This window comes from Canis lupus, chromosome 20, assembly GCF_003254725.2.
Source record: "Canis lupus dingo isolate Sandy chromosome 20, ASM325472v2, whole genome shotgun sequence".
In the NCBI taxonomy this organism is placed as follows: domain Eukaryota; kingdom Metazoa; phylum Chordata; class Mammalia; order Carnivora; family Canidae; genus Canis; species Canis lupus.
The window spans coordinates 50,514,009-50,537,622 of record NC_064262.1 but is presented as its reverse complement, the minus strand read 5'-3'; the positions used below and the strand labels follow the sequence as shown (position 1 = coordinate 50,537,622).

Below are 23,614 nucleotides of genomic sequence, written 5' to 3'. Positions count from 1 at the left end.
CACTCTAGCCCATATGCCTGAGGCACCTCAGGTTCGCCCCCTGAGCACCTTGCCCTCCCCCGTTTCTTCATTGCGTTGATAACTTGTTCAGGGCTGGCCTCCATGCATGAGGGGCTGTGCCTTGTTCACTCCAATCCCCAGGTGTATCAGTAAATCTTTGTCTAATGGCAGTCTCCAAAGTGCCTCGCCCAGCTGGGATGTGCTCTGGAGCTCCAGCTCCATTTGGACAGCTTTAACATGGCCTTTCCAGATGTCTTCCTGTCCCCCATATTTCCCTACCGTCTCTACTCCATGTACCCAACAGCAGCTCATTGGGCCAGACACTGCCACCCCTTGACTGTTTCTCGCCCTCCCTCATCCCCCATGTCCTTATCTCAGGTCCCCTCCCACATCCCAGAAACCAGTGGCCTTCTCCACACTGTGGACCCTGCCACCTGGTCTACACTTCCTAGCTGGCCTCCTTGCTCTCCCCATCTCTTGTGCAGTCTGTTTCCCCCATGGCAGTTTGAAATCTCTTTTTATAATTAACTTCCATTGCATCTGTTCCCTGGGTTCAAATCTGCCTATGGTGTCCCATTGCCCAGCGAGTATGCACCTTTTTGTTTAGCCCCTGCCCAAGGCTCTGTCCTTGCCTACACCACTTGCCCTGTTCCTCTTTTTCTATTGAGCAAGTTAGTCTCATTTCTGCCCCCTGGGTTTTGCACAGGCTGTGCATGACTCCTTGGCTAATTTAGGACCAGTTGTTGAGGTCACCTGGTCATAGAATCCCTGCCCACCCCCCTTACTTCCAGCCCCCCTCTCAGAGTACTCGGCACTCTTTACAATTAATGTAGATATATATATATATATATATATATATATATATTTTTTTTTTTTTTTTTTTTAAGACTTTATTTATTCATGAGAGACACAGAGAGAGAGAGAGAGGCAGAGACACAGGCAGAGAGACAAGCAGGCTCCATGCAGGGAGCCCAACGTGGGACTTGATCTGTGGCCTCCAGGATCACACCCTGGGCTGAAGGTGGCACCAAACCGTTGAGCTACCCGGGCTGCCTTAATGTGGATATTTAATTTTTTTTAACTCCTTTCTGGCCTTTCGTGTTGATAGGTCTGTGAGCTTAATAAGAATAACAAATAGCCCTGTTAGTCTTGTTTAGTGCTAAGGCTCAACATCTGGATCAGTCCCTGGCACATAGTAGGTATTTAATAAATACACATGAAACATCAAGAAGGGGGATTATCTCGTTTGAACTTTAGGCCAAGCCTTTAGGGCTGCTCTGTGGGGTCTCCTCAGGCTGAGTAGAGTCCCAGGGCTGGAGTGAAGAGGCTGGTCCACCTGACTCCCTAGCCAGCTCTGGCTGCTGACGGGTCCTAAGGCAGCTGTACCCTATCAGGTTTGGGTTTGCTGTGCCTGCCCTCCACTTTTTGTATTCTGTGTTGTGGCTGGCTTCCTTTTCTGAGGCATTTCCCCTTCTCATGACCAGGATCTGCTTTCCTTGAGGGATGAATTCTCCTGAGGCTCCACCTTTATTTTTTTTTTACTTTATTTATTTATTTATTCATTCATTCATTCATTCATTTATTTATAAAATATTTATTTACTTATTATTTATGATAGACATAGAGAGAGAGAGAGGCAGAGACACAGGAGGAGGGAGAAGCAGGCTCCATGCCAGGAGCCTGACGTGGGACTCGATCCCGGGACTCCAGGATCGCGCCCTGGGCCAAAGGCAGGCGCTAAACCACTGAGCCACCCAGGGATCCCCGAGGCTCCACCTTTAAAGGGAACAGGTGGGCTCCCGTGAATAGTCGAGCTCTCATCACCTTTCCTTTCTTCTGTCTTTGCAACCCAGGCTGCAGGCTCGAATCGCCCACCGAATTCAGGAACTTGAAAACCTTCCCGGGTCCCTGGCCGGGGATTTGCGAACCAAAGCGACCATTGAGCTCAAGGCCCTCAGGCTGCTGAACTTCCAGAGGCAGGTGGGCATAGGCTGGAGGAGAAGACCTTTTCTGCCAACATGGATGCTTGGGTTCCAAGAGCTGCTTTCCAGGCAGTTAAATGTGCCTTGACCATTAAAGGCAGCAGTGCCCTCACATCCTTGTTGGCTGGCTGTCCCCTTCTCCCGTCCATATCCTACATGGTGGTGGGATATCAGCTGTTCCCAGGATGAGTAACTCAGGGTCTTCCCTAAGGTACTAGTTGCCAGTTTGAAACAGGAGACTTTAGTGGGTCTTTTTTTGAGGGTTCTGTACCTTTGAATGACCCACTAGAAATATTTTGTGTGTAGTTGACTGGAGGCAAAGTTGGAGACCTGAAGGTAGGAGAGAACCATCTGCTGGGTTTCCAGAAACAGTCATCTGACCCATGCTTGCGCTGTCCATGAGCACTCATCAGACAGCATTTAGAACAGATCCTTCTGGAAGGAGCAGCATTCTGTGTAGCTTGAGCTATGTGATTATGTGTGACTGACAAAGCTGTGCACATCTTTTCTTCCTTCGTGAAGCTACGACAGGAAGTGGTGGTGTGCATGAGGAGGGACACGGCCCTCGAGACGGCCCTCAATGCCAAGGCCTACAAGCGCAGCAAGCGGCAGTCCTTGCGTGAGGCCCGCATCACCGAGAAGCTGGAGAAGCAGCAGAAGATTGAGCAGGAGCGCAAGCGCCGGCAGAAGCACCAGGTGCGTCCCTGCTCAACCATGAGCCCCAGCCCGTGTGCCTGGGTTGCCAGAGCTTGCACGCTGCTGTGTCTTGTTTGGTTTGCATCTAAGTATGCTATCTTCTATTCATCATAACAGTTATTCTAGGCACTGAGAGAATATGTTAGTGGACGTAACCAAATGGCAGTGGGAGGACAGGCCATAATCACATATGCCATGTTGGGAGGTAACAAGGTGTAAGGAGATGTAAAGCAGGGATGGGGAGTGATGGAGGGGCTGTTTACACAGCATGGTTGGGGGAGTTCTCTGAGAAGGCAGCATCTGAGCAGAGACCTGAGGGAGGGAGCCACAAAGACCCAAGGGCAATGAGCTTTGCAGATTGAGGGGAAGCTGCAAAGGCCCTGGTGGCTGGAATGTGCTGTGTGTTCCATGACCAGCAGGGATCCTATTGTGGCTAGAGTGGAGGGAGCCAGTGAGTGAATGGGATGAGGGAAGGACAGAGAGGTGACAGGCAGAGCATCTGGACTGAGGGGACAGTTGCAGCCTTTGCTTTGAGTAAGGTGGGAGCCATTAGTGTGATCTGACTTACCAATTCTAAGGTCAGTCAGGAAGACCAAATATCTACTGGAGTAGGATCCAGGATGATTTGGTTTGTTTGCTCATTTCTATTTCCCAAAGCTCTCCTCTAGTCAGTATCTAGTACTGGTAGAGTTTAAAAATTAAAGTCAATACTCAGCGTTGACCACTGTTGTTTACATTTTGGTATGCATCACTCATGTTGGTTTTCTGTACGCAGAGTATTCAAAAGTTAAATAGCTTTCTTTAAACAAATCTATACACCCACTGGCTTGTTTTTAAGTGTTATGGAAGAATGACATTCAGCATCTACGTTGGATTCCTTCTCTGTGTTCACATCTAGTAACTTCTGTAACCGTTTCCCCGTTTGGTCACGTGTTGCATATTCTTAACCTTGCAGTGTTAGAAATAATACTAGAATAGGCATTCTTGAACTTGATTTTTTTTGGCCAATATCTGCCCCTTTCCTTAAAGGGAATTCCTGGCAGTAGAATAACTTGTTTGGAGGGGAAGAGCGTTTTAAAGTGGTTACTGCCAGATTGTTTCAGTGAAGCGGATAGCCCTGTCTATTCACCATAGTCCCCAGCCTTGGGTTTTCCTGATACAGAGAACGCCGAACCTCAGAGGCAGACAGTGTCCTTGTCATACTGTTTTGATTACGTCATCTTGTTTTTTTTTTTTTTTAAGATTTTAATTTATTTATTCATGAGAGAGAGACAGGCAGAGGGAGAAGTAGGCTCCATGCAGGGAGCCTGATGCGGGACTCGATCCTGGGTCTCCAGGATCACACCCTGGGCCAAAGGTGGCGCTAAACCACTGAGTCACCCGGGGATCCCCCGTCATCTTGGTTTTAAACAAGCTGCCTTTTTAAAGCTTTGCTTCCTTTGCACCAATGCTACAGCAATCCCTGGGGAGTAGCCAGTTCTCTCTTTTGTATATATCCCTGCAGGAATACCTCAACAGCATTCTGCAGCATGCCAAGGATTTCAAAGAATATCACAGATCGGTCACAGGCAAAATCCAGAAACTCACGAAGGCGGTGGCCACGTACCACGCCAACACGGAGAGGGAACAGAAGAAGGAAAATGAAAGAATTGAGAAAGAGAGAATGCGGAGACTCATGGTAAATTTCTGCCTCCGTGACATCATGTGCCTTTGTGTCTGGTCAAGGGTGCTTTGGGTATGGCAGGCACCAGGGATTGATTGCCCAGTGTTATGCTGAGGTTTAAGAGTTAGAGGTGGGACAGAGAGAAAGAAAGGACTTGGGTTTGGGAATCCAGAAGACCTGGCCTGAGACCTTTGCCTGTTCGTTCCATCAGTGATCGCAAAAACCTTAGGCTGGTTAGCTGGCTGCTCTTGTGTTCTCTCCAGAAAATGGAGGGGGCGTATACTCCAGGTCGGGATAGTGACGGATGATGTGATCCCTGTCCTTCCTCGTGACGGATGATGTGATCCCTGTCCTTCCTCCCCACTCTCTGTGTCTGGCTGTTTGGGGGGATTCTCTAGCTGGGCAGATACTGACAGGCACTGGTGCATGTATGTGGCCACGGCAGCACGGAGAAGCATGCGGTCTCTCCCCTCACAGCCACTCCTGCTGGCCCTAGGGAGACAGATGCCCAGGCTGAACAAACAAGGTGATTTTAGGTGGTGGGAAGTACACCAGAGAGAATGAAGCAGGATGAGGGAATGGGGGTTGATGGGGGTTTTATGGGAAGGGTGAGCATGTCTCCCTGAGGTGTCTCCCAGGGATAGAGGGCGACTGTATGAAGCAAGGGTAAGAGCTTCAGGTAACAGAACACCAAGTGTGAGGCATAGCAGGTGCTCCTGGAATGGTGCGGGGAGGACATGAGCAAGGGCAGAGTCCTAGGGCAGTCAAGGGGGCCTTGTAGGCCATGAGGAAGGCTTAGATTTAATTCTGTATACCGGGGGGAAGGGGAGAGCCACAGGAGGGTGTAAGCTGGGGTGACATGATCTGATTGATTATTAGAAAGTCAGGAGGGGCCTGCTTATGGGTCTGTGAGAGTAATCTGGCCCGGACCGGAGAGCAGTGCTTGGATTTGTTGGATTTGGGGTGTGTTTTTGGACAGAGGGTCCAGGACTTGGCTGTTGGCCTTTTCAAAAGACTTCTGGCAAAGGCATGTATGCCCAGCAGGCCCCCTTGGGGTCTTCCCTGGAAATGGGGTTGAGGAAATACTTAAGAAGTTGACAGCTATGTGAAGTGTGTACATACAGCACGGCTCTGGTGTAAGCTAACCACTCCCTTAGTGAGGGTCTGGTTGTTGGTTAACAACAGCCCCCGGTGGGCTTCTTGACTCTGGGGTCCCTGCCTGGGGCGCTAATGGACGAGCACCTGTCTCTTGCAAGCAAGCACCATAACCTCACCCTTCTGCAGGCTGAAGATGAGGAGGGGTACCGCAAGCTCATCGACCAGAAGAAGGACAAGCGCTTGGCCTACCTCTTACAGCAGACAGATGAGTATGTGGCTAACCTCACGGAGCTGGTGCGGCAGCACAAGGCTGCCCAGGTCGCCAAGGAGAAAAAGAAGAAAAAGAAAAAGAAGGTGTGCTGGGACCTGGCCGTGTGCCTGGCCCTGGGTGGGGCTGGAGCAGCTGTCTTGGCATGTGTGCCTAACCTCCCCATTCAGGAAGTGACCATGTCTCTCTTTGCTTCCAGAAGGCAGAAAATGCAGAAGGACAGACGCCTGCAATCGGACCTGATGGCGAGGTAAGGAATCAGGAGTTTCTTTTCATGAAGGGCCAGCCCAACCTTGGGAGCTTAGATCTATTGCATCCTTTAACTTTTTTTTTTTTTTTTTTTTCCTTTTCAAATCACCAGCACTGTCTATGACAATGGGAAGAATCCACTTATGTCCCTTGCCACATCCCACCCCTTCTCAGTCCACTCCCAAGAGGGTAGATTGTCAGTTCCTGGGCATGTTTCCTTCCAGACTTCTCTCTTTTGTACATGCTGTTATTTTTTAGTTTCACTCTAACATAATTGCAGGACAAAGAATTCCTGCCTCTTCCTCACCTGGGTTCCCCATTTTCTCACACATTTTTTTCCTAAACTATCTTAGAATCAGATGCAGACATGAAGACCCTTTCCTTCCATGCACTTCAGTGTGTTTCCTAAAAATAAGGTCCTATTTGGTAACTGTGCAGTGATCACCAAGCAGAAACAAACACGGCTGTAGTAATACCGTGATCTCGTCCCCAACATTTGCTAAGGTGTGGCCATGCATCGCATTCAGTGGTGGTCCTTCTAGTCCTTTGATCCTGAACGGCTCCTCACTTCCTTTTAGCTTTTTCTGACCTTGGCATTTCTGAAGAGCACAAGCCAAGTATTTCCTACAGGGCCTTTAATTTGGGTTTGAGTTGCTGTTTCTTTATGATTAGATTCAGGTCATGTGTTCCTGGCAGGTAGAGCCCAGAGTGACGCCGTGTCCTCCATGGGTCACCTCAGGAGTGCATGGCATAGATGTCTTCAGTCACTGGTGATATTGACCATTATTCCTTGCTGTCTGCCAAGACATTTGTGATGAAAAGTTCCTACTTTTCCTTTTATAATTATTAAATACCTTGTGGAGAGATGCTCAAGGCTCTTTAAACATATTTTACGTTCTCAGATTTCCATCCACTAGTTTCTTCATCTATTAATTGGTTTCTCCCAATATCAGTTTTTGGCGTGTTGGGTACAAAATGGTGATTCCCCACTCCAGCCTGCCCTTCCCTAACAATGTGATTTCTTTAATCATGAAATTCAGAGAGGCAGAGACACAGGGAGAAACAGGCTCCCTGCAGGAAGCCCAATGTGGGACTTGATCCCCAGACCGGGATCACGCCCTGAGCCAAAAGCAGACACTCAACTGCTGAGCCACCCAGACGTCCCTTCCTCAGCATTTGTTAGATGGGTTTCTGTAGGAAGGAAAAGCTCTTTCTTTTTTCCTCTTTGGCCCATGGAGCATGGTTTGCCAACCCTGGGTACCAACTTACAGGATTCTCATTTAGTTTAATCCTTTACGGTCATTATTTTGATATTCAGATTATTCCAATTTGGGCCAGTAAGAGGCCCTTCCAATTGGCTCATGCATCCTCTGAGGGCTCCCTTACTCCCTTGCACACCAAATGGCCCAAGCTCATCCTCTGCTTTCCCAACCATTATTTAGAGACCAATTTCTTTCTCTGTCTCTTTCTGTCTCTATTTAGTAAGTTAGTAAGCAAGCTCAACATTCAGCATCGGGCTTGAACTCACAACCGTGAGATCAAGAATCATGTACTCTATTCACTGAGCCAGCCAGGTGGCCACAAGATCTCTCTTTGATTGTGACTATTGATATAGAGTGTCATTGTTTCTAGGCCCTCTTGGCAAATAGATCTAGGAAATGGCATACATATTTGCATTACCATTATATATATTCAGAACCTTAAGTTCACATGGATATCTCTGCATCTAATCCACTACCGTAGGGTTATTTCTATCTTTGCCTCTTTCTTTATTATAACAGCCTGAAACCTGGTTCCCCTTAGCTATGGTATATAGCTATGGTATATTTCCTTATTTGCTCAATTCCAGGAAATTCTAGGAAATACATTCAGAATTGTTAACTCGTACTCCTCTGCCAAAGAAGGCCTCCTAGCTAGAGTTTAGTGTGTGTTTGGAGTTACTCAGCCTGAAATTATGTGCTCCAAGTATTACATTTAAAAGTTGCTTGGATTAGTTCTCCCCTGTGCCCACATTACTGTGGTTTCCCCTGTCCTTGTTTTTATTTACTCATCATGTATGTATTTCATATGTGAAACCTTATCAGCCTGGTTTGAAAAGTCAGAACTATACAAAGTAGCATGCCCAGAGAGTGGTTGCTGTCTCCACACATAGTTTTTTTCCTCCCACATCCCTACCCGCCTCCTGAGAGCCACCGTCTTACTCAGTACACTCATTTGGAGGAAAGATGTATAAAAGAGAGGGGTGTAAATAAGTGGTGTTTCCTTTCCCACCTCCCTCACCCCCTCCTCACTCCCACCACCCAGAAGAAAACTGTGAATAACCGTTGGGGTGTTTGCTCTGGGGCCTTTTCTATGTATGTGCCACCAGATGGTTTTCTTTTTCTAGCCTTGCATTGTATCTCTGACATCTTCCCACGTTGGCTCACATACACTTACCTTATTCTTTCCAGTGTCACCAAAATGTAGTATTTCTTGGAGAAAATATTTAAACAGTATGATGAAAAGCAAAAGCCCCCATGGCATCTGCCCTTCTCGCAGGCCTGCATGTTGATCCCTGGTTGATGTCTTATCTGTACTTCCAGGAATGTTTATGCCTACATCCTTTTTGTATTGTTTTAAGACCATTTGGGGCAATCTAGACATAGCTAGACTCTTTACATTCAGCAGAATATCTTTCCAAATCGGTCTATTAATTCTATTTTAATTTTATAGTGTCCGATATATTGGAATCCCTTTCTGCATTCAGACTGATAGTCATTTAGGTTGCTTCACATTTGTAGCTGCGATGAAGATCCTGTGCTGCTTGGCTCTGATGCACCACCACATGCCTCTCCCTTGTTCCTTTTTTCCTGTTGCACACGTTGTTGTATGAGCCTCCTAGTACATTACCTTTCCACATTCTCTCCCAGCCTGCCGGAACAAACCAGCATGGCTGGAGTGGCTTCAATAACATATTTTTGTTCTCAGAGTTCTAGAGGCTATAAATCCAAGACTACAGTGCAGCAAGGTCAGTTCCTTGTGAGGGGTCTCTTCCTGGCTTATAGATGACTGCTGTCTCGCTGTATCCCCAAAGAGCAAGCTTTGCTGTCTTTTACGAGGGTACTATACCATCCTGAGGGCCCCACCCTTGTGACCTCAGCTAACCTTCATTACCCTCCAAAGGCTTCATCTCCACAGATAGCCACATTGGAAAGTTGGAGCTTCAGCATTTGAATTTGGGGGAGACAGAAGTCAGCCCATAGCAGATGCACACTTTTTCCTGTAGGCCAGATTCCTAAGCTGAATGACCAGTGATTAACTTAAATACATATTTATTTCATGAAATTTTATTTTATTAATTTATCTTTTAAGTGGGTTCTATGTTGAGTGTGGGGCTTGAACTCACAACCCTGATATTGAGATTCTCAGGCTCTACTGACTGAGCCAGCCAGGTTCCTCATGAGATTTTACTTTATATTTTTATAAGTGTGGGCTGGCATTTTGTTATAGTAGAAAGCCTCAGCATCACTTTGTGGTGGCTGTGAACTGTGCTTGATCTCAGCCAGTGATTCTCAGCCTTGGCACCTCTGAATCATCTAAGAGCTTTTTAAAAAGCTCTGTCCTTTTGAATCGGAATTTGAGTGTAGGGAGAGTACAACTATCAGCATGTTAGCCACTCCCAGGGAGCACTTGAGGGTAAAAGTCCACTAGTTGGGGCCCATGGAGGCAGTTTGCAGAGCCTGTTTGCGTGGCACATGGTTGCTGTTAACTTCCTTGGTGGGCAGCTTTGACAGATTATCTGATTGCATGGAGACTAATCTCTACAGTGTAGGCAATATTGACAGTGAATGTGGCACTTTAAGGGGGGCCAGGGGATGGTAGAAGTTCTTGGAAGATGCAAACAAGGGTATAAACCAAGAACTTCATCCTCATTCTGGAGGTTTTCTTTTTTTTTTTTTTTTGGAGGTTTTCTTTTTTTTCTTTCTTTCTTTCTTTCTTTTTTTTTTTTTTTTTTTCCATTCTGGAGGTTTTCTCCAGGAAATCTGAGTGAGCTAATGGAAGAGGGAATGTTCTTCCAATGTTAGCATCTCAAAATGAGAAATTGAGAAATTCCATATTTGCTAAGAGAAAGTTAGTTGTTTTGTTTTTCAAATATTCTAGTTAGCTGTTTAACAGAAAAGAATGAGGACCTTTAAAGAAGTTTACAAATATAATATCAATGGGAAAAACCAAGAGCCAGAAGAATGCATCATATAGTCATTTGTGTATAAACAAGTTTGTGTATAAACATTTGTTTATACAAGGAGAGCCCAGTCCTTGTTTCTTATGCATGGAGTTGATCTGCTAGGCTGCGTGAGAATCAGATATTGGTAGGCACGTATGCAGAGAAACCATCAGATAGGGTGGAGGGAGCATCCCTACTCTGTATTCTTGTGAAGTTTGAACTATGCAAGCATAATATCTATATGAAAATGAAATACCTTGAAAAAAAAATCTGTGATCAATAGATTGTATATGATTACTGGATTATTAATTTATCGGTAACTTTTGTTGTTATTGTTAATGTCATTAACCCATTTTCACAACCACTGGGCATGTTTTGTGCCATGTTCTGGGTGTGGAGTTGGGAGGGAACTTCCCAAGTTGGCTGTAGTTAGCAGAACCCTGAGGTAGGAAGCCACAGAACCTCAAGTTACACATGTGACTCTTTTTCAGCCTCTGGATGAGACCAGCCAAATGAGTGACCTGCCGGTGAAAGTGATCCATGTGGAGAGTGGGAAGATCCTCACGGGCACAGACGCCCCCAAAGCAGGGCAGCTAGAGGCCTGGCTTGAGATGAACCCGGGGTGAGTTGGGTTTCATTTCCAGACATAGCCAGAGTCCTGAGTTGGCTTGTTCTGGGGGCTCTGGCAGCAAGAAGTGATTTTTGCCTTCATTTAGAAGCAGTCCAATGCACTAAGGAAAGTAAATCCTTTGGGTTCTGGTGAAGTGTGTATTAAAACATTAATATTTTTTCTAGATATGAAGTAGCTCCAAGATCTGATAGTGAAGAAAGTGGCTCAGAAGAAGAGGAGGAGGTAAGAGTCCCATTTCCTGACCATTGTGGCTCTCAGTGTGGTAACTTCCACACCTTGAGAACCTGTCACCCTTTTGCACTGTGATCCTCTCCTGCTCTGGGTAGATGTCATATGGGGCAGGAAGCAGGCATGGGGCAGCCAAGGTCCCCAGTCCTGGTTGAAATTGGGTGCTTCAGAGCTGCACTGTCCAGTATAGAAGCCTCTAGCCACATGTGACTCCTCGATCTTAAATTAATCTATTTAAATAGAATTTAAAGCTGTCCATCCTCAGCTATACTAGCTCTTTCAAGTACTCAGTTTGAAGCCCTCCCCTCTAGAAAGGTCAATGTGAAGTTGTGATCATTAGATCATGTACATGTTTGCCCATTATATTCTGTTCTTTGGAACATTGTAAATAGTTGCGTTTGTTATGTGAACTCTCTAAATCATTTAACTATGCCATATTAAGGGGCTATTTCTCCGTTGACAGAGCTGTACTGAAGAACCTGTTTCCTCTCTCTGTTCTAGTTCTAGATTGCGTCCTTGGGAAGGATAGGAGCAGTTTCTATCTGCAGGCTGTATCTCCATCCTTAGCATTCAGTTGGGTGTTCTCTGTCACTTCCCCTTCAGTTGGGGCAAGAGTGTCTTAAAAGGCTTTCTTCAGTGCCTCGAAAGCCTTGCCACCTCCATAAGGTTTTCAAAAGGGAATTTTCATGGACATTTCTTTATTTGCTATTAAAGTAGAGCATTTTGTTCAAGTATTAACTAACCATTTTGATTTCTTCTATGAACACTTTGAGTCATTGGCCCATTTCTGATTAGTTATAAGTGGTTTTTAACTGATTTTTTAAGTTGTCTTCATGTATTTTCCCCTACCTAACATCAGCATGGTGTTCGCCTATAATCCTTCTTTTGCTTTGTCCTGCTTTTACTTTCGTCCTCATTACCTTCAGGTCATCTGAAATTTTATTTGGTGTAGGGTATGGGATGGGGCTCTACGCTGTTGCCCCTCTGAGGAATACTAAGTGAACTGGCATACACAGTTGAGTCCTTCCCATCCCATTGGGCTGTGACTTTTTTTTTTTTTTTTTTTTTTTTTTTTTAAGTGATGTGTTCAGTTTTTATATCCATTGTAGTCTTTTTAGGGTCCCGGGTTCAGTTGCATTTTACATCGATGGTAGTGACTCTCCAATAAAATTTTGTTGTAATTTTTGAATAGCTTTATAGAAGTGTAATTTAAATACCATAAAATGCACCCACAGGAAGTATATAATTCAGTGGTTTTTAGTGAATTTATAGACTTGTGCAATCATTACCACATACCCCATTTTAGAATGTTCTATAATCCCAAAAGTCTCCCTCCTACTGATTTACAGTTTGTTCTGGCTCCCTCCTCCCAGCTCCAGGAAACCAGTGATCTGCTTTCTGTCTATAGATTTGTCTTCTCTAGATATTTCCTATAAGTGGAGTCCTACAACATATCATATTTTGTGTCTGGCTTATTTCAGTTAATGTGTTTTTGAGGCTCATTCATGTTGTTTGTGCATCCGGAGGTCATTCCTATTCCTGAGTCCTGTTCTGTTGTACAGTGTGCCACTTTGTTGAGCATTTGTCTTGTTTCTGTTTTCTTTTTTTTTTTTTTTTTTTTTTTTTTTTTGCTTTTATGAATGATGTTGCTGCAAACATTACCATACATGTCTTTGTGTGGACATGTTTCCATTTCTCTTGGGTAGATTAGTAGGAGTGGAATTGCTGGGTCACATGGTAAGTTTATGTTTGCCTTTTTAAGAAACTGCTAAACTGTTTTTGTAAAGCGGTTGTACCATTTCACAGGTTCCAGTTTCTCCATATCCTTGTCCACACTTGGTGTTACCTGTCCTTTTGAGTATATCTTTTTTTTTTTTTTTAAGATTTTATTTATTTATTCATGAGAGACACAGAGTGAGAGAGAGAGAGAGAGGCAGAGACATAGGCAGAGGGAGAAGCAGGCTCCATATAGAGAGCCTGATGCAGAACTCGATCCCAGGACTCCAGGATCATGCCCTGGGCCGAAGGCAGGCTCTAAACCACTGAGCCACCCAGGAATCCCCTGGCCTTTTGATTATATCCATTCTAGTGGGTGGTGAGAAGTATCTCATTGTGGCTTTAATTTGCATTTTCCTTGTAACTAATAATGCTGAGCATTTCATATGTTTATGCATCATTCATATATCTTCTTTGGTGAATGTCTACTCATTTTTTTGCCCCTTGCGAATTAGGTTGTCATTTCATCATTGAGTTGTAAGAATTTTTTTTTTAATTTTTTTTTTTTTTTTAAGAATTCTTTATATATTCTTGGTACATGTCCCTGATCAAGTATATAATTTGCAGTATCTTCTCCTAGTTAGTTTGCCTCTTGTTTTTTGCCTTAGTGGTGTCTTTTGAAATGCAAAATTTTAAAATTTTAACGAAATCCAGTTTATCAAATTTTTTGTTGTTCATGCATTGTGCTTTTGGAGTTTTATCTAAGAACTCTTTGAAGTCACTTAGATTTTTCTTCTGTGTTTTCTAGAAGTTTTGTAACTGAAGCATTAAAGGTCATAGTTGAGTTGATGGCTATGGTCTGAGATATAGGTCTAAGATTTTTTTTGTGTGTGTGATATTCACTTTATCCAGCACCATTTGATGAAAAGACCACCCTTCCCTACTTTTTTTTTTTTTTTTAAGAGTCTATTTATTCAAGAGAAACACACACAGAGGGGGCAGTGACACAGACAGAGGGAGAAGCAGGCTCCCTGTGGGGAGCCCAATGTGAGACTCTATCCCGGGACTTCAGGACCACGCCCCAAGCCAAAGGCAGACACTCAACTGCTGAGCCACTCAGGCATCCCAACTATTCCCTGCTTAAGATAGTCTTGGCACTTTTATAAGAAATTGGTTGACCATAAATGTTAGGGTTTGTTTCTGCCTCTCACTTCTTTTTTTTTTTTTTTTTTTTAAGATTTTATTTATTTATTCATGATAGTCACAGAGGGAGAGAGAGAGAGAGAGGGAGAGAGAGAGAGAGGCAGAGCGAGAAGCAGGCTCCATGCACCGGGAGCCTGACGTGGGATTCGATTCCGGGTCTCCAGGATCGCGCCCTGGGCCAAAGGCAGGCGCCAAACCGCTGCGCCACCCAGGGATCCCTGCCTCTCACTTCTATTCTATTAATCTTCATGTCTGTCTTTTTGCCACAACCACTTTATCTTCATTGTTGTAATTTATAATAAGTTTTGAAATTAGATAGTGTTACTCCTCTGGTTTTGTGGCTTTCATTGTCTATTCTAGATCCTTTATGTTCCTATGTAAATTTTAGTGTCAGCTCATTGGTTACTCCAAAAATATTTGCTGGAATTTTTACTGGATTGTGTTCAATCTGTATATTGATTTGGGGAGAATCACAGCTTAACAGTATTTAGTCTTCTGATTCATACTCATGGAATGTTTCCATTTATTCGTATCATTGATTATCTCTTAGCCGTGTTTGTGGTTTTCAGTGTTCAGTTTTTATACTTTATTTGCTAAATTTAGTTTTGAAGATTTTTCTTTGCATGCTATTATGAATAGAATTGATTTCTTAGTTGTATTTTTGGGTACTTTATTGCGATTACATGAAAATACAGCTTCTTATATTGGTTTTGAAAAATAATGGTCATATATATATATATAAACTTGCTGAACTCATACTATTTATTCTGATAGTTTTGGGTTTCTTTTTGTAGATTTTTTAGGATTTTCATATATAGGATCTCATCATGTTTAATAAATAATGACAGATTTACATCTTCCTTTCCCATTTGTGTGCCTTTAATTTCTTTTTCCTTGCTGTATTCCATTGGCTGGATCCTTCAGTACAGCATTGAATAGAAGTGTTGAGAGCAGACATCCTTGCCTTGTTCCCTTTTCTGGTAATGCATTTAGTCTATCACTACTGTTAGCTGAGGGTTTTTGTAGATGCTCTTTATCCAGTTGAGTACATTTTCTTCTATTTTGTCTCACATTTTTTGTCTATTAACTTGGTTGTCTGGTTTATTTATTTTTTTTATTTTTTTTAAAAACTCCATGAGAGGTTTTTTTTTTTTTTAAGGATTTATTTATAATAGAGAGAGAGAGACAGACAGGAGGAGGAGGGAGAAGCAGGCTCCATGCCGGGAGCCCGATGCAGGACTCGATCCCAGGACTCCAGGATTGCGCCCTGGGCCAAAGGCAGGCGCCAAACTGCTGAGCCACCCAGGGATCCCCATCTGGTTTATCTTTTATCTATTAATATGACTTACGTAAATTAATATTTGGATGTTAAGCCAAACCTTGGATTCCTAGGATAAGCCCTACTTTATCTTGTTCTAGAATCTTTTCTGTATATTGCAGTGTTGCTGCTATTTTGTTGAGGACTTTTGGGTCTCTATGCATGAGATACTAGTCTGTAGTTTCCTTGTGACATCTTTGTCTGTTTTGATGTGGTTAACATTGGCCCTACAGAATGGATTGGAAAATGTTCCCTTCTCCTGTACTTCCTGGAAGAGTTTGTGAAGGGTTGGTATTAATCATATTTGGGGGTGCCTGTGTGGTTTAGTCAGTTAAGCATCTGCCTTTGGCTCAAGTCAAGATCTCAAGGTCCTGGGGTTGAGCCCCACATCGGGCTCTCTGCTCAGTGGGAGTCTACTTTTCCCTCTCTCTCTCTCTCTCTGTACATACTCTCTCTCTTAAGTAAATAGATATAGTCTTTTTAAAAATCTTAATATATTTGTTAGAACTCATCAGTGAAGCCATCTGCCCTGGCCTTTTCATTGTGAGATTTTTATTTACTGATTCAATTAACTGTTAAAGATTTTTTTTCAAATTTTTTCTTGATTTTAGTAATTTGTATCTTTCTAGGAGTTTGTTTCATCTTAATTATTTGTTGGCATAAAGTTACTTATATTTTTTCCTTATATTTCTGTGGATTTGGTAGTGATATCTGTTTAATTGCTCATTTTGGTGATTGAGTAATTTGTCTTTCATTTTTTGATGGTCAGTCTAAGCTTAGGTTATTCATTCAAGACCTTTTTTCCTAGTATACTTGTTTAGAGCTATAATTTCCCTCTAAGCACTGCTTAAACTGCAAGCCTATAATTTTATTTTTATTTTTTGAGAGAAACAGAGACCAGGATGGGAGGGCGCCGAACTATAGGGACCCGCAGACTCCACACTAAGCATGGAGCCTGACGTGGGGCTCCATCTCATAACCCTGAGATCATGACCTGAGCTGAAACTAAGAGTTGGCTACTTACCCAACTAAGCTGCCCAATTCCCCATGCCTGTAAATTTTGATGTGGTGTTTCTATTTTCATTCAGTTCAAAATATTTTGTAATTTCCCTTGTGGTGGTGGTGTTTTTCTGACGCAGGCACCTCTCATTTTAGTTTTTTTTAATTTATCGAGACTTGGGATGCCTGGGTGGCTCAGTGGTTGAGCGCCTGCCTTCGGCCCAGGGCATGATACTGGAGTCCTGGGATGGAGTCCCACATCAGGCTCCCTGCGTGGAGCCTGCTTCTCCCTCTGCCTGTGTCTCTGCCTCTCTTTCTCTGTGTATCTCTCATGAAGAAATAAATAAAATCTTTTAAAAAATAATAATAAAATAAATTTATCAAGACTCATTTTATGGCTCAGGATTGTGGGGAATGTTTCATGTTCACATGTTCTACATTCTTTGGGTGTAGTGTTCTGTGTATGATAGTTGAGTTGTGTTGGTGGATAGTGTTGTTCAGGTCATGTATACCCTTTCTAATTTTGTTTAGTTCTATTGTTGAGTAGGAAGTAGTAAAATCTACAGCTGTTTTTGTTGAATTATCTATTTCTCCTTTCAATTCTGTCAGATTTTGCTTCATGTATTTTCATGTTCTGTTGATACAAATACTTAGTTGTTATTATATCTTCCTGATGTATTTGATATTTTATCATCATTAAATATCTGTCTCTGTGTCTAGTAATACTTGTTTTATAGTCTGTTTTGTCTGGTGGTTAGTATAGTCCCTCCAGCTTTTATATGGTTACTGTTTCTTATGGTATATATTTTTCCATTCTGTTATTTCAAACCTATCTGTTCATTTGAATCTGAAAGAGCAGATAGCTAGATCTTGCTTTTTAAATCTAGTATGACAGTGCCTGCCTTTTGATTGTGTTTCAGGCTGTTCATGTTTAATGTAATTATTGATATGACTGTGTTTACATTTGGCTATTTTATCTCCTGTTCTTTTTTTGTTCCTCTGTTCCTTCTTTACTGCCTTTTTCTCTTTTTTAAGATTTTTATTTTTTTAATCTTGAGAGACACAGAGACGCAGGCAGAGGGGGAGAGTCAGGCTCGAGCCTGATGTGGAACTTGATCCCAGGGCCGGAGATCACGCCCCAAGCCAAAGACAGATGCTCAACCGCTAAGCCCCCCAGGCATCCCACTGCCTTCTTTTGTGTTAAATAGTTTTTACTGTATCATTTTATTCTGTAAGTTTTCATTATTACTATACCTTTTTAGTTGTTTGCCTCATAGTTTCTCTGGGGATTACAAAATGCATTTTATCACAGTATACTTCAGATTAATGCTAGCTCCATTCTGGGAGAAAATAGAAATTCTGCTTCAATCTAGTTCTGTTTGCAGGGGCAGCCCAGGCGGCTCAACATTTAGCACCGCCTTCAGCCCAGGGCCTGATCCTGGAGACCAGGGATCGAGTCCCAAGTCAGGCTCCCTGCATAGAGCCTGCTTCTCCCTCTACCTGTCTTCTCCCTCTACCTGTCTCTCTCGCGCACGTGCGCACTCTCTCTCCCTCTTCTCTCTCTGTGTCTCTCATGAATAAATAAAGTCTTTTAAAAAAAATCTAGTTCTATTTGCTACCCTTTGTGTTATATGTATACATGATATATCACATATATGTATGATGTATATTTGTATATGTATGTGTACATATAATGTAATAAATATGTATTTCACCTATATTTGCTGTAAACCCAAAAAGCAGTCTTCTGCTTCATACCTCATGTCATCTTATGATTTGTTCTAAATATGTCAGTAGAGGGTAGCTAAGGACAATGGATTTATAGTCTTTTATGTTGACTTATGTATTTATCATTTCTAATGCTCTTGGGGAAAAAAAATAATGCTCTTGGGGTTTGAGTTACTGTCGGCTAGCAACAAATTATCTCAGCCTTGGTAAATCTGGGTTTGTGTTTCTGTAGCTTCGACTTTGGAAGAATAGTTTAATTGAATACAAATTTCTCTGGTGACAGACTTTTTCCTTGTGAATGTGTTATTCCACTGCTTTTTCATCTCCATTTCAAGGGAGAAGTTAGCCATTAATCGTATTGATGCTCCTCTGTACTTGATGATTCAGTTTTCCCTTTCTTGCTTTCAGGATTTTACTGTCGTTGGCTCTTTCTTTTCGGCAAATCGTGAACTCTCTCCTTTGTATTTATTCAACCCTTAGTGTTTGTTCAGCTTCTCAGCTGGGTAGTTTCTTGGTTTTCATCAAATTTGGGAAATTTGTCATTGCTGCCTTTTATGGAGATTCTGTATTTGTTGATTTATTGTGCTTAAAGATGGTTTCCCTTGGTTCTTTGAATGTATTTATGATAATCGTTGCTTCAAACATTATATACTAAGTTCACCATCTGGGAACAGAAACAGGCTCAGTTGCTTTTCCCCTGAAGCCACACCACACTTTCCCTTTTGGCTCACCTTGTAGTGTTGAGTGGAAGCCTGTTCTTAGCTCCATTGGATTCAGACTCCCACTCCTGGGTGGTGGTTTTGCTAGTGGTGTTTATTTAGTAACTTACTTGGCTGAATCTGTGGAATTCTTGCCACAATGGTGTCTCCTACCTTTGGTGTCTCTGCTCAGTTTATTTTCTTGGTTTCATACTCCTTTTTATTTTTAAGCCTGGCTTTCTAGGAAGAGGCCACGTTTCTTTGTAACTTAGTAGTCATCCAATGATTGGGCAGTGATTGTGCTCAGACATCCTGAGCCAATAAAGCTTCTGTCTCTGATGGATCAAGGTATATAAAGGAACACGTTCCAAGTTCAGGCCATCTACAGGTCACCCCTGGCTTTTCCTTTCTGTAAGGCCCTTTTTCACTTTTCTCTGCATATAGTCACAGGCTTAGCCAGTAATTTGCTTTCCCAACCAAAGCAAAACTGAGAACCTCACTGACATATCAACAGTGCCACTGGCTAGTATGGGCCTTGCCCGCTGCCACAAAATGACTGAGTCCCCGTCAGCTTCAGCCGCCAGTGCTCTTGACTTGGCCTTCCTGGCAGAACCTTGAAGATACAGCTGGGGGTAAAGAGAGATTAAGGCGGTCCCAAGTAAAACTGCTACCATCTCCCACTCTTCTTACCCAAGCTCCAGCAGTTTTTCAAGCATTAATGCTTCTCAGACTCCTAGAGCTCTGAAATGGTTGCCTTTGCCCGTTTTGTCTGGCTTCAAAAAGATGTTTTCTCAAGAGACTGTTTGTGGATTTCTTCACTCAGACTTAGCCAGAAGTCCTACCCCTATTTTAATTCCAGATGTGGTAATATCAGCTAGGATCATAAATCTGTACCAATTATGATTTTTTTGGTCCAAAATGTTTGTGCTATTATCACCTATTCATTATTCTAAATCATTTATAAAATCATTTTGCATGCTCCAAGGAATATCCCATGGGATTTTGATTGTAATTATTTAGAGAATTCCAGATACCTTTTAGTTTTATAGCAGTCTCATTATACATAAAGATAACCTATTGGCACTTTGTGTGATTTACCCAGGAATACAAGAAGAGTTTAACATTGAGAAATGCATTCCTGTGTGTTTTATCAGTATGTCCCACAAAATCCCTTTACCATCTGCTCATTGAAGGCTGAAAAATCCCTTTAATGAAGAACAACACTTGTAAACCTAATATACAAGTTGATAGAAAACCTTGCAGTAAACCAGCATGGCTGTTCTCACCACCATTATTGGATATAGTGTAGACATTTTAGCCTTGTTGTTAAAGCCAGAAGTAAATCAAGAGCACAAATCCTGAAAATTGGCTCTAAAAGGCTTCTTTCTGTCTTAGAAAATCCAGGAGAACCAAGTGAAAAACTGCTTTGAGTTGGTCAGGCAAGGAATAAGCATGGGAGTATGGATTTTGTGATGGGAAGCGTGGTGCATGAGGAGTTTGCTGTTAGTAAAAAGAAGGCAATACTGAGATAGCTTTAAAAAGAAGTATCTGTGCTCCATGCCAGGCAAACTGAAAATCTTAAACTGACCAATTAAGGAAGAGGCAAAGAAGAGGCATGATACATTCCAGGATAGTAAGAGGGCATGAAAACAGCACTCAATTCCAAAAGTATGTTCTTCCCCTGGGAGCCCTGTGCCTGCCCCTGTGCAGTGGCCTAAGGTGACGCGAGCTTGTATCTTGGTAGGAGGAGGAGGAGGAACAGCCGCAGCCAGCACAGCCTCCCAACCTGCCCGTTGAGGAGAAGAAGAAGATTCCAGATCCAGACAGTGATGACGTCTCAGAGGTGGATGCCCGGCACATCATTGAGTAAGGCATCCCTCTGCGGCCTCCTCCTGTGCCAGCTTCCTCAGGGCAGCTTCAGCAGGACTGTTAGAATCGTGCCCCCTTCTGGATGGCCCTCACCAGTGTCCAGCCAGCAGACATTGTGGACTACACAGACCGAATTGATTTACTTCAGATTTCATTGCTTTTTGTAGGCATTGAATATTCCATCCATTCACATGGTTCATCTTGTGTTTGAGAGATAGTTGGAGATATAGCAAAAACCATCTCACTCTTGTTCCCCAGGGCCCCTGACCCTACTCCCTCCCAGAAGGAAACTATTTCCAGCGCGATCTGTCTTCAGAGAGATTTTGTGCAACAAGCAAACGTGTATATATTTTTCTTCTTACTTGTGTACATGTATCCAGGTACACTTTTCTGCCCCTGGATTTTTTCATTGAAAGTTTTCTCTCAGAGGTGACACTGTACACAGAGTGTCGTCCATGCAGCGTGGTGTGTTATGCTGTTCTGTATGTGCGTGTGTCCCTAGTGACGGCCATTCACATTATTTCTCATCTTTTGCTCTTGTAAGCACAAGTACAGCTAATATACTGATTTCATCATTGCTTACGGTACAAAGTTAATGGATACTCTTAAAAAAAAAATAGAGGATTGAGAGCTGTATACACTATAGGTATGAAAGCAACCCTAGAGCAAACATGCAGTCCTTTTAAATCATCATAGATAGGGAAAATTCCACTAAACTCACTGAAAGTTTCTCAAAATGTAAAGAGTCCACAGCACAGCATGAAACAATATGGCTGAAGTTGGATCACCTATATCTGCCATATTTATAAAACGTAGCTTTTCTTTTTAAATTTTAAAAAATTTTATTTATTTATATAAGAGAGAGAACAAGAGAGAAAGCACAAGTGAGGAGAGGGACAAACAGATCCCCGCTGAGAAGGGAGCCTGATGTGGGGTTTAATCTTAGGACCCAAGCCAAAGGCCTAACCAACCAAACCACCCAGGCACCCCCAAAACATGGATAGTTTATTATTATTATTATTTTTTAAGACTTTATTTATTTATTCATGAGAGACACCGAAAGGGAGAGAGAGGCAGAGACACAGGCAGAGGAAGAAGCAGGCTCCATGCAGGGAGCCCAATGTGGGACTCGATCTGGGGACTCCAGGACCACATCCTGGGCTGAAGGCAGGCGCTAAACCACTGAGCCACCCAGGGGTCCCATAACACGGATAGTTTAAAGTCATTTTTAAAAAATAATTCCATTTTGGATCTTAAAACAGCCATACTATAAATGATTCTGGTTTTGTGTGAGGCTGTGCTATGTGCATTTTCTCTCTATGCTCATGAGTACCCAGGAGAGGGCAGGCTATAGGACCAGCCTCTAGCTGAAAGAAGCACTCTGTGCTGTGGCAGTGACCTAATTCCTGATCTGGGACGGTGGGGTTGGGATCCATGAGTCTAGTCTTGGGCCCCCTTGGATTAGTAGTTGTGGCCTGGCCTACCCTCAGACTCTCTTGACTACACTTAAGCTTATTTTATGGCTCAGGCCATGGTTCATTGGGCAGAAAGGGCAACTCGGCAGAGGCTTGTGTCAGAAGCACATTGTCACAGATAGGTACGGGTGTCCTCACACAGTGCTTCCATCTTGCTCCCAGGAATGCCAAGCAAGACGTTGATGATGAGTATGGCGTGTCCCAGGCCCTTGCTCGGGGCCTGCAGTCCTATTACGCTGTGGCCCACGCTGTCACTGAGAGAGTGGATAAGCAGTCGGCACTTATGGTCAATGGTGTCCTCAAACAGTACCAGGTAAGGCTGGAGGAGGTGCATCCACACAGCAGTGTTAAGGTTCTCCGGTGTTGGGTGGCTGATGAAGCCACATTCCAGTCTTTTCTTTGGACACTCGCTCTTCCCCTCTGAACCTCTGTTTCCCTGTCTGGGAAGCAGGGACCCAATCTGTTAGCTTTGCCTCCAGGAGAGGATGAAATTATGCACTCAGTCAGTGTCTGCTGGGTGTATACCAGGCTGAATAGGAGGCTGCTACACCTTTACTTTTCATCCCTTAACAACCCTGTTTATTTTATTATTTTTTAAGATTTTATTTATTTCTTTATTTATGAGAGACACAGAGAGAGGCAGAGACATAGGCAGAGGGAGAAGCAGGGTCCATGCAGGGAGCCTGACATGGGACACGATCCTGGGTCTCCAGGATCGAGCCCTGGGCTGAAAGTGGCGCTAAACTGCAGAGCCACCTGGGCTGCCCAACAACCCTGTTTAGTAGGTGCTTCCATCTCTGCATTCGATGGGGGGACAGTGAGGAGCAAGGAGTGCAGCGATTCCTCAAAATCACACAACTCCGGTGCGGCCAAGCCAGGATGGAGCCCAGCCTGGGCACAGAGGTGCTCGGTGCATGGTCCCTGGAGCCCTGCAAAGTGTTGGTGACGCCAGGGGGCTTAAATGTCAGGATCCAGCAGCCATGCTTCCTGGTCCCCCTTCCAGGTAGAAACTTAAGGTTTTTGAATGTGTACCAGAAAAAGAGATTATGTAGACATATCACCAGCATAGCAGTCCTGTGATTTTGAGTGATTGCTGAGGATGAGGCCAAGAAACAGGAGTGGGCTGGTTGAAAGCAAACTACCCAAAATCCCCATAGCCACAGGCGGTATGTGGCTGGCACAGTCTCATGCCTGTCTGTGCTGAGTCTCCGCAATGCAGGGAATGCTCTTATACCCGACTTGGGCTTCAGTCCTGGCCCCTTGCCTCCCCTTGCAGATCAAAGGCTTGGAGTGGCTGGTGTCCCTATACAACAACAACCTGAATGGCATCCTGGCTGACGAGATGGGCCTGGGAAAGACCATCCAGACCATCGCTCTCATCACATACCTCATGGAGCACAAGAGGATCAACGGGCCCTTTCTCATCATAGTACCTCTCTCGTAAGTGGTCTCACCCCTGGGGCTCAGGTTCATTATTGCCTCTTTAAAGACTGCATTTCCAAATACAGTACCATTCTGAGGGGACATGGGGGGTGGGGGACATACCTCGGGCCCCCGCATGCCGCCTCTGGTTTCAAGGGGCAGGATAG

General features: G+C 43.6%; 1 protein-coding gene across 8 annotated transcripts in view; it reads left to right on the top strand.

The window, feature by feature from the left end:
- SMARCA4 (SWI/SNF related, matrix associated, actin dependent regulator of chromatin, subfamily a, member 4) overlaps positions 1-23,614 on the top strand; it is a 93,453-nt gene that overhangs the window by 25,079 nt on the left and 44,760 nt on the right. For 7 of the 8 annotated variants that reach the window (XM_049098527.1, XM_049098526.1, XM_049098525.1 and 4 more), the window contains 10 exons: positions 1,854-1,980; positions 2,505-2,678; positions 4,183-4,356; positions 5,626-5,793; positions 5,907-5,957; positions 10,652-10,782; positions 10,956-11,013; positions 20,426-20,547; positions 22,188-22,338; positions 23,302-23,465. In XM_049098527.1, the coding sequence (XP_048954484.1) occupies positions 1,854-1,980; positions 2,505-2,678; positions 4,183-4,356; positions 5,626-5,793; positions 5,907-5,957; positions 10,652-10,782; positions 10,956-11,013; positions 20,426-20,547; positions 22,188-22,338; positions 23,302-23,465 (1,320 nt within the window). The remainder of the gene's footprint in view (positions 1-1,853; positions 1,981-2,504; positions 2,679-4,182; positions 4,357-5,625; positions 5,794-5,906; positions 5,958-10,651; positions 10,783-10,955; positions 11,014-20,425; positions 20,548-22,187; positions 22,339-23,301; positions 23,466-23,614) is intronic. The other variant, XM_049098521.1, reaches the window with a different exon arrangement.